The sequence below is a fragment of the Penaeus chinensis genome, chromosome 17 (genome assembly GCF_019202785.1).
Source record: "Penaeus chinensis breed Huanghai No. 1 chromosome 17, ASM1920278v2, whole genome shotgun sequence".
Classification (NCBI taxonomy): Eukaryota; Metazoa; Arthropoda; class Malacostraca; order Decapoda; family Penaeidae; genus Penaeus; species Penaeus chinensis.
The window spans coordinates 14,010,708-14,021,505 of record NC_061835.1 but is presented as its reverse complement, the minus strand read 5'-3'; the positions used below and the strand labels follow the sequence as shown (position 1 = coordinate 14,021,505).

General features: G+C 37.8%; 1 protein-coding gene across 1 annotated transcript in view; it reads left to right on the top strand.

Moving 5' to 3' along the window:
* Window positions 1-3,592: 3,592 nt before the first annotated feature.
* The window catches only part of LOC125034057, a gene marked incomplete at its 5' end in the record, with an annotated part of 32,365 nt that continues 25,159 nt past the window's right edge, over window positions 3,593-10,798 (top strand). Inside the window, 3 exon segments of the mRNA XM_047625698.1 lie at window positions 3,593-3,655; window positions 4,419-5,428; window positions 10,269-10,352. Coding sequence (XP_047481654.1) covers window positions 3,610-3,655; window positions 4,419-5,428; window positions 10,269-10,352 — 1,140 coding nt within the window.

Below are 10,798 nucleotides of genomic sequence, written 5' to 3'. Positions count from 1 at the left end.
TACAGGGGGACGCACAAGTTGTACACACACACACAGAGGGAGAGGTATACACACGGACGGACGCACACACATACACGCACACACCCCGGCCACGCACACGGATGTATGTACGCACACACTCTAGCGGGGTTTGGAGGGAGGGTGGGAGGGGGGAGAGGGGACGAGGGGAGGCGAGGAGGAGGAGGTGGAGGAGGAGGAGAGAGAAGTGAGGGGGAATATACCAACTTTTTTCACGCACATACGCACACGTACGTACGCTAGGACACGGACACGTACACACACGGAGACGTACATGGGGTTTGAAAAGGCTCAGGGAGGGAAGGCTGAAGGTGCCGTGGGTGATGTGTAAGTTACGAACATGTTTACATAATGTTAAATTCTTCCCTTTAACACACGCACATATACATACATACACGCACGCACGCCCGCACGCACACGCTTATGTTTCTGTCTATCTCTATCTCCGTTTTCCTCTCCCCCCCCTCTCTCTCTCTTTCTTTCCCTCTCCCTCTCTCCCTCCCTCCCTCCCTCCCTCCCTTTCTCTCCCTCTCCCTATCATTCCCCCTCATACTCCCTCTCTCCCTCCTCCTCCTTCCCCTCACCCCCTCTCCCCCCCTCGCTCGCTCTGTCCCCCTCTTAGTCCCCCTCAGTCTCACCCCCCTCTCCCCTCCACCCTTCCCATCCCTTCCCCTCCCGCTCCCTATCTCCTCCTCCCCCCCTACCTCCTATCCCCTTCTCTCCCACCCTCATTCCTCCCTCTCCCCCTCCCTCCCCACACCCCGCTTCCCTCCCTTCCACTCCCCTCTTCTCCCTCTCTCTCTCTCAACTGTTCTTCACCCTTCCCTATTACCCCTCCTCGTCTCCCTCCCTCCTACTTTCTCCTACTTCCTGACCCCCCCTCCTCCTCCTGCTCCCTCCCTCTTCTCTTTCTCCTTTCCTCTCACAGCCAGTTTATTCCCCTCTGCGTCATTCTCTCTCTCTCTCTCTCTCTCTCTCTCTCTCTCTCTCTCTCTCTCTCTCTCTCTCTCTCTCTCTCTCTCTCAACTTTCTCAACCTTTCTTCCTTTACCTGTTTGTTTTCTCCCTCACTTGTCTTGTAGTCTCTCTTCCCACTTTCCTCCCTCTATTTTCTCCTCACTTTGTGCTTTCCTTCCTCTCTTTCTTCCTCTTATCTTTTCTTTCCCTTCTCCAGTCTTCTGTCTCCTTGTGCTCTTCTCCTCTAGATCCTATATCTTTCAGATTCACCCAGTCTGTCTGTCAGTCTGTCCCTCTCTTTCCCTCTCTTTCCCTCTCTTTCCCTCTCTTTCCCTCTCTTTCCCTCTCTTTCCCTCTCCCTCTCTTTCCCTCTCTTTCTCTCTCTTTCTCTCTCTTTCTCTCTCTTTCTCTCTCTCTCTCTCTCTCTCTCTCTCTCTCTCTCTCTCTCTCTCTCTCTCTCTCTCTCTCTCTCTCTCTCTCTCTCTCTCTCTCGTATATACATATATACAAATACATATATATTTATATTATATATATGTATATGTATAAATACATATATGTATATATAATACTTATTTGCATATACATATGTATAAACAGAAGTATATATATACATATGCTTATATATACATACATATGCATATATATATATATATATTTACACATACATACATACATACATACATATATACATATATATATATACATATATAATATATATATACATATATAAATACATATATATATACATATGTAAATATACATACATACATAGACACACACAATGTGTGTGTGGGTGTGTGGGTGTGTGGGGGTGTGGGTGTGGGAATGTGTATGTGTATGTGTATGTATGTATGTATGTATGTATATATGCATATGCAATTGCTATATACTAGTATATGTATGTTTGTGTATGTTTATTTGTTTGTTTGTATGATAGTTGCAAGTAGGCCTATATTGATATAGTACACATACACACACACATGGGCAGATATATATATATATATATATATATATATATATATATATATATATATATATTATAGAACGATTTATTTATTTATTTATTTGACTAAGGGTAGAGAATGTATGTTTATAATTATTGGAGTGTAATTCATATATGTGTGTGTGTAATATAGATATAGATATAATTATATATATTTGATATGTTTATATATATTTATATATATATATATATATATATATATATATATTTGTGTGTGTGTGTGTGTGTGTGTGTGTGTGTGTGTGTGTGTGTGTGTGTGTGTGTGTGTGTGTGTGTGTTTATATGTGTATATATTGTTTATTTGTATACATATATGTGTATATATTGTATATTTGTGTACATATATGTGTATATATGTATATATTTATGTATACTGGTATACATAACTGTATATGTGTATATATGCATATGTATGTTTATCTATAAATGTATGTGTATGTATATATGTACATATGTATATATATGAATATGTGTTATTTATATATTATATATACATATATATATATTTGTGTATATAAACTTTTACTTGTGTGTGTGTGTGTGATAGAAAGTGAATAAATGAAGTGTGAAATAAATCAGTCTTAAAAAGCCCAAAGTTCGGCCGGGCCAAGTGTTGGGAGGACCTGACAAGACTCACCTGCACATGCACGTGGCACGGTTAATCATTTGCAGCGGACGTGGAAGCCTTTAAGACATTTGAACCAACAAGCAAGTGAAATAGACTTATGTTACTATTTCAAACCTGAAGATGAGTGTCGAGGAAGCTTGCCGTCAGGCTCTGAACTGCAACTGCAACTGCAACGTCCTTTTTTTTTTTGTGCGGGATTGTTCTTGCAGCCGGTGGTGTCGTGTAGAGTACGAAAGGGTGGTTTATCAGTCGATTATATAATTCACAGTGTCAGACAGTGCTACTTTAGGGTCAAATCTTGAAATGTTTTTGTAAATACTACTTTACAAAAGCTTAAGATAAATACATTTAGATAATTGTTTACCTACTGCAAATGTGTGTCCTTTTCTTTGTGCAAGAGAAGATGAAAGAGGGAAAAAAGAATAGAAAAGAAAAGTGATGTGAAAAACCAAAGCAGATTGATATGGAAAATGTTTATATGTGCCAAGAAAGGTGTTGAAACTATGCCCTGGATTTGCGTTTTTGTGTGAAAAGTAGCCAGTGCGCGCTCGGAAGGACCTGAGAGTGCTTTTTGGAAAGGTGAACGCGTAGGGAAGGGAAGGGGAACGACGCGTCATAATTACAGAGGAGAAAAAATAACCGGGGAATGTCTTGGATCAACTTCGGAGCTGTCAGAGAGCCTCGTTCCACGTACAGGCCTACACGGATTATTTTTGTAGGCCTGGATGTGTGCAGCGGATGTCGTTATGCATTCGTTGGACGATTTGTAATTGGATTGCCCGTTGCATAAATATGTAGAATAGAAATGTCTTTATTGTTATCTTAAAGTGATTTGACTGAAGTCAGCCATTGTGCTTTTTAGAAATGAATTTATTTGATATTACCAAGAATCCAAGTTTTCACTTTTCCTACCATAAGAGTTTTATGTATTTCGCCCAACGTCCTATTTACGTGACTCGAGATCTAACCTCCTACGATTTCCAGGCTGAGAAACTGCCAAGATGTCAGAGAGCGAGGCAACTGCGGGAGTGGACGCCGCTACCGTAGGTACGTTGGTCTCCGGGCCCCCTGGCCACTCGCCCTGCCAGCCCTCATTCGGACCGGCAGGAGAGGTTTGTTTACGGGTGTCAGCGGAGGGTTGGGAAGGTATCACAGTGTAATCCATTAGGCTTGATTGATGAAAACCTTGAAGGTTGAGTCATTTTTTTCTGTATTGTTTTAGTTGCTCTAGCTAGTAGGCTTCATGTGTAAGATTTTATTCACTGGAGGATGAAAAGTTGTATTTATGACGAGATTTGTTTCTGAAGCTGTTTATATATTTGCAAATGTTTTCTTGTTGCTATAATGTTGAGCTAGAGGTTTACAAATGAGGAGCTATGGAATATTAATTGTAATAAGTTATAAAACAATTCACTATATATATACTTTTTTTTCTTTGTCAAAACAAAAGATGCCCTTAATAGATTGGTGATGATTGGTGACCGTTTGACAGTCTGGTGATGATGATACTTATTTTATAACTGACAGGTTGTTTATGATGTCAGGTATTTGAAATAAACACTGTCACTTTGAACAAGTTGCATTTGGCCAATCATCGCAAACCTGTTGAGGGCATCGTTGCCAAAGTTAGGAGAGAAAAAAGAAAAGTCAAGAAAAGAGCTTAAGGAAATAGTTATAAATTGATAATCAGGAAATGCTTGAAAATGAAGACAGTTAACTAGAAAAAGTAGGAAGTTGAATAGCTTAACTTTTGTTTTCTCTCTCTTTCTCTTTCTCTCTTTTTTTAATCCCACGTTCTCCTCCACGACAGAAGGCGAAAAAGTGAAGGCGATAAACGGCGTGAAGGAAGTGGAGCAAGAGACGGAGGTCAGATTGCAGAACGGGGACTCCGAGAAGCCGCAGATAAACGGAGATGTGGCCAAGGAGGAAGAAACAGTGAACGAAGTGGAACAGAATGGGGACAGTAAAGTAAACGATCACATGGAGGAGATGGAGGATGATAAGGAAAAGAAAGAGGGGGATAGAGAAAAGGAGAAGAAAGTGGAGGAGGAGGAGGAGATGGAGGTAGATAAGAAAGAGGAGGTGGAGGAGGAGGAGGAGGAAGAAGAGGAGGAGGAGGAGGAGGAGGAGGAGGAGGTGGTAAAGGAGGAGAAGAAAGAGGAAGGACAGACCAAAGAGGCTGATGGAAAGAAAGAGGTGGAAGGGAGTGAAGGGAAGAAAGAGTCACAGAAGGAAGATAAGAAAGAGGGTGGGGAGAGGCAGACGAAGAAGAGTGTGAAGGATGGCAAGGAGGAGGAGGAGGATGAGGAGGAGGAAGAGGAGGAGGAGGCTATGGAGGTGGACAAAGACAGTGAGGTGAGCAAAGACAAAGCCGAGGAAAAGTCGGCGGACAAGGACAAGAAAGAGAAAGAGGGAGAGCAGGAGGAGGAGAAGGAGAAAGAGAAGGGAGAGGGAAAGAGTGATGTGAGTGCGGACAAGAAGAAAGAACCCAGCAAAAGTGACAGCAAGGGTGGTGGGGGTGGCGGGGGGGTTAGTGGCAGTAGCAACAAGGAGAATGCCAAAGAGGTGGTCAGCAAGAAGGACTCCAAGAAGGACAAGAGTGCCAAGGAGGTGGAGGAGGTGAAGGAAGAGCCCCATGCCACGCGGCAACTGCGGGTCCGCAAGACCCCCAAGAAGTACACGGAGGACGATGATGACGTCAAGATCACTGAGGAGGTGATCAAGGATGACAGCAGCGACATTGAGATGATCGAAGAGAGCGATCCCCTCGCTATCAGCGACGCCGATGTCAAGAAGGCCCAACAGAAGGACAAGAAGGAGGTAAGAAAACAAAGTCTCTATTGTTATTATTATTATTATTATTATTATTATTATTGTCATTGATAATGCTGTTTATTTTATATTTGTTTTTCCTCTTTGGATGGAAAGGGGGTTAGAAATGGCAAAGGTGGGACCAGATTTTTAGGAACAAGATTTGGTAGGATGAGTTAATGATTCACTCAGATACAAAGGTCATTAGCCAAAGGGGTTAGAGGAATCATCCAAGGAAAGTTACATAAAGCCTTTATTAAAGTGACTGAGTCAATATGAGTCGACTGTGTGAGTTGTGAGAGTGGAATGAGTGAAAGAGTGAGTGAATGGGCTGAGAATGACTCAGCTGGGTTGAGTGAGTGTGAGTGCAAGTCAGATTGAAGAATCAGTTAATTGGATAAGCCTTTTCAGTATTCATGGATGTGTATATGTGTGTCTGTTTCTTTAACTGTCTGTATGTGTACATGCAAGGTTTATCTTCGTATATGGAACTACCATTTATACCTCGAGCGCATCTGATAAAAGGACATCAACATTCGATAATCATAACTCAATCACGGAGACATTCGCTGTTTATCTTTCACTCAGCCTTGATGTGCTGAGGCGGCCCCATAACTTCATAACTTTCAATGCGTAAATTTGATCAGGGGCAAATAAACTTTTTCATCGTTTCTGAAGATTTGTGGGACCTGTTTCTTATTGCTTTTTGTGTTGTCATTTTTTGGTGGGTTGTTAATGTTCATGTTCATACTAATTGTTGATGTTATTTGTTATGTGCATTGTTATTTGGTTATCATTTTTTAATGCGGTTATTGTTACTGTTTTTTAATTGTGTTATGATTCCTGTTCTGGTTGCTGTTGACTTTATCATCATTATCTTTATTATCATTATTGTTATTGTTATAAAAGTTATTACTGTTATTAATGCTTTTACTATTGACACTGTTATTATTTATCTTGATGATGCATATATTGTTACCATTGTTTCTCAAGATGTTGATATTTTTATGTTTTACATTGTTGTTTGCAAAAAAATAAGAAAAAAAGTAACGTGCTTATTATTGTTGCTATTAACAGTTTTCCCATCATTATTTATTCGTTATTGCTTATCAATATTGTTATGATTGTTATTATTTTTGTTATTGTTTTGCTGAAGCTATTGATATTAGATATCCTATTTATATATATATATATATATATATATTTTTTTTTTTTAGAAATCTTATCACTGTTGTTACCATCTTAATCTTAATTACTACCATTACCATTACCCATTTACTAAATTTCATCACTAGTTACAGTCGTGTGGTTGTTAGCATCATCATCATCTTCATAGTTGTCGTTCTCTCTTTCTATATATTTCTCTAATTTGCTTATGATTGTTGTTATTATGGCTAGTTTGGTATCATCATTTTAAGCCTAAGACACTAGAGAATTTTTTTGTTATTGTTTTTGTTGTTATTATTATCATTATTGTTATTATTGTTGTTATTGTAATTATTATCATTATTATTATTATTATTATTGTGATTATGATTATGATTATTATTATTACTATCACTATCAGTTGTAAAGTAGACAAGTATTGATGGTGGTTATATCATTAGTAGTAGTTAATCATAAAAGCAATGTTTGTAATCACCTTGTTCATCAGTGTTGTTCTTATTAGTTTTGACCTTATCTGCGCCAATCACAGTATTAGTTTCATTGTTAGTACAATTAGTATGACCAGTGATGCTCTTATAGGCCTAGATTCAGTCCTATATCCAGAAGTGAAAATTGCAATCTTTAGGTAAACTTTCATGCCTAGGCTTAAACTCAGTCTTGGTTTCTTACATCATTTGTTAATTATATAGCTCGGGCACATGTGGTTAGTGTTTTAGAACAATAAAACTAGAAATGGATGATCAGATAGCTAGTGGAATTGATTATGCGCAGCCAGATATAACACCGGTACATTGGCGTCCTTTCTTTCTTTATATTATTGCATTAGATGTTATCTTTTACACTTGTTGCTTGCCATAATAGCTTTTTGTTTCTCTTGATTTTTGTTATATTATGGAAATCATTATTATTTATTTATTTATTTGTTTATTTATTTATTTATTTGTTTTTCTTTCTTTTCTTCCTGATATTATTGATCTTACTTTGGCTTTTACAATTATTACCAAATTGTCAATATGATCAGGGTCTTTTTCATCACTTACCAAGGAGTTTTATGGGTTTAGCTGATCTGTACTCCATTTAGCAAAGAACACTTGTGTGGAAAAAGGAGGAGGAAAAGAAGAGGAAGAAAAAAGATGTTTTGTGTAAAGTAGTGGGAATGTAGTGTGCTAGTTAATGGGTGTGTGAGTCACAGGTAGGGGAGGGGAAGGGGGGTAGGGGGGTGGGGGGTGATGTCACTGTGTGTAATAGCACCTTGTATGAACCAGGGATAATGGTTTTGTGGCAAGGAATGCATTAATGGATATGGAATTGGTAGTATATTTGGAGTAATGTGAAATATGAAATCACGTGGCCCTGTTTTGTTGACATCAGCTGTTTTTCTAACACACTTGTTCAGTACTTCTCTTCCTTTCTTGAATCTCCCTTTTGGTTCCAATAAGTTCAGGAATGTTTGGTGAATGAAGGGAGGAAATTGATTGTATCGATGAATTTGTATAGGCCTAATTTTTTTAAAGGTATTTATTAGATGATGTTCAAGATCTTGGTTGCTAGCTTTATTAGACTGTTATGTCAGGAGCATATTTTGTACCTTTTGTAACTGTTTATGGCTGTGGAAATTCTCATACTGTCTAAATAAATTCTAGCAGTCATTTATAAGATTTATGGATTATAAATAAGCAGTGATTATAGAAGATCAAAGAATATCACCAAATACTCCAGTTTGAACTTGACAGAGATCATAAGAACCTGCCCTGTAGCCTGTATTATTTATTTGTCGAAAGTTTGTTGGAAGTTCAGATGATTTATTAAACCACAGTAAAAGAAATGGTTTGATGTTGTGTTCTTGCATTTTATCAAGGGAGAAGTTGATATTGACAGGATAGTTCCTACTTATGTAAATGAGCTGAGAGTATTGGAATTTTATGTGTGAAGGGTATTCAGAGAAATGTGTCTTGTCTATGTCTGAATGATGCAGTTGCATGGGGAAAGGCATTGGGTTGTTTTTGTCGTGGATCAGGTGGCCAGTCAGCTGATGGAAGGAAGGTGTCTGGGAGTATTTTTGGTCTCTGGTAACTCTTTGGAGGATTTTGGAACCGATTTATTAAGATTTAAAACACATGGATGTATGATGGGTTTTTGTATTGCTCTGTCTTCCTTCAAAAATGATTGTCAGTTTGTTTACAAGGAAATGAAGTGTGCAATGAAAAGGATATATTACTGCCCATGAAAAATAGGTAGAATTTTGATCATGATGATGATGATAAACTCTGGTTTAGGTGAAAATGAAAATAGCTTTTATATGCCTTAGTAATTGTGTCGGTTTTGACAAACGAAACAAATAAGCATAAAGGACAATTTGCACATACCGTTCATGAATTTGTTTTTGCTGTCCAGGTGCGAGATCTTCTTAAGGGAAATTTTTGAGCTTCCTGAAGTCTGAAATGACATGCTGCTTTACAAGAGCTTGATATGGAGATTAAATTTTCTTTCATTATCTTATTCAATGATATATAGTTTTACTGGAAATGTTTCCTGTTTAGTGGAGTTTTCTTGCCTTTTATCAAGAGATTGATTGTTTTGCCATGTTTCATTGTTATTTTGTTATCTATTATTATCATTATTAGTGTTGGTGTTTTGTTATCATTGTCATTATTGCACTTTTTGCTGTTTTTATAGTTGATATTGTTATCAGTACTATTGTTATTGTTAGAGAGGAAGATGGCAGTGGTTCATATGTGATGGATATCCAAAGAATTACCATGCAGCATCCTTATGAGCAGCATTTTTCTAAGGCATGAAGGAAAAAGAAGGTGAAAACACATTTACGGAATTGTTTTCTGATGATTCCTAAATGGCATTTCCACTACTTGTCAGGACATGTTCTGTGGGAGTGTTCCTAGGGTCATGTTTAGCACACGTAGCAATAGGTTTACCTTTGAAGCTCTTGATATTTTTCTACATCAAATATATTGTTTGGTATAGTGTGTAATATGGACAATATGAATGTTGTATGAGATAAAGGACTCGTATATAATAATGAAGTGTCTAAACAGAGCTTGGCAAGACTCAGGGTTTTATGAAAATGACAGGGAAGCAAAGGCTAAAAGTTTTCATGTATGTGTGCTTGTATGTAAGTAGCGTTATGTGTGAAGTATATGTTTTTAGTTTTAAAAATTATTAAAAGATATGATATCTTTAGGTCACTATTACATAATTTCATGTGAAAGCATGGCACCCTCTCCAGCTTCCCTTTAAATAGGATCATTGCACCATATTTCATCCTGCAACACAGTATTTATATTTGAAGCTTGTACAAATCAGCAGTATCATGAATGTTTCTATATAGTTACTGTGATTTTGGTCTGATGTTTCCATGCCTTAGGATATGGCATCTTTCTCTTTTATTTATTTATTTTATATTTTCAGTTTTTCTTTAACTTTGGAAGTACAGTAACTTAATAGAGCATCAGACCTCTTGTTGATGTGTCGGTCTAGAAATCGTGTAAATAAGGGTTTGATAACTTGACCTATTTCGCTCTTTCATGGGACGATCTCGGATGTATTTTGACTTAATCTGTTTATATAGAGAGCAGGATTTAGTAAATGTTTCATCTTTCCCCAAGATGAATTTTAGGGGCTGATTCCTGTTTGTATATGATTTTGGCATTTTATTTGATTCTAGAAAGGAAGCTACATTCCCCTTGCCTCAAAAAACCAAAACAAAAAAACAGCAGGACGAGAGAGAGAGATTTCGAATATGCATCTAGTAAGTTTATAAAGTCTGACATAAATGATACCAGTAGAATTTAGTTCGTTTTTTTGACACTTGGAATACCTACCTTTGCCGTTTTGTCCTTAAAAGGTTGTTTATATGATGATGTGTGAGCAGACTATAGGATTTTGTACTGTAGGTAGTGAGGTTGAGAATTAAATCACTGGTGCTCTAGGTGTTGTGCATGCGATACTAATCTTCGTGTGTGTGTTTGGGCGGGTGTGTGGATGTGTGGGTAGGGTTGTGCGTGGGTGTAGGGCATAGTGATGGGGATGAGGATGGGTGTGTGGGTAAAAGATCGGCTGTATGTCTTTTTATCATTGTTATTAATTAGTAGGTATACTTTTTTGGGGGGTCTTTTTGTCATTAGATTTTTTGTTTTTGGAATCATTTTCTTTTTTCTTTTTCGTCTTCCATATTTGCATATTTATTAGAATAAA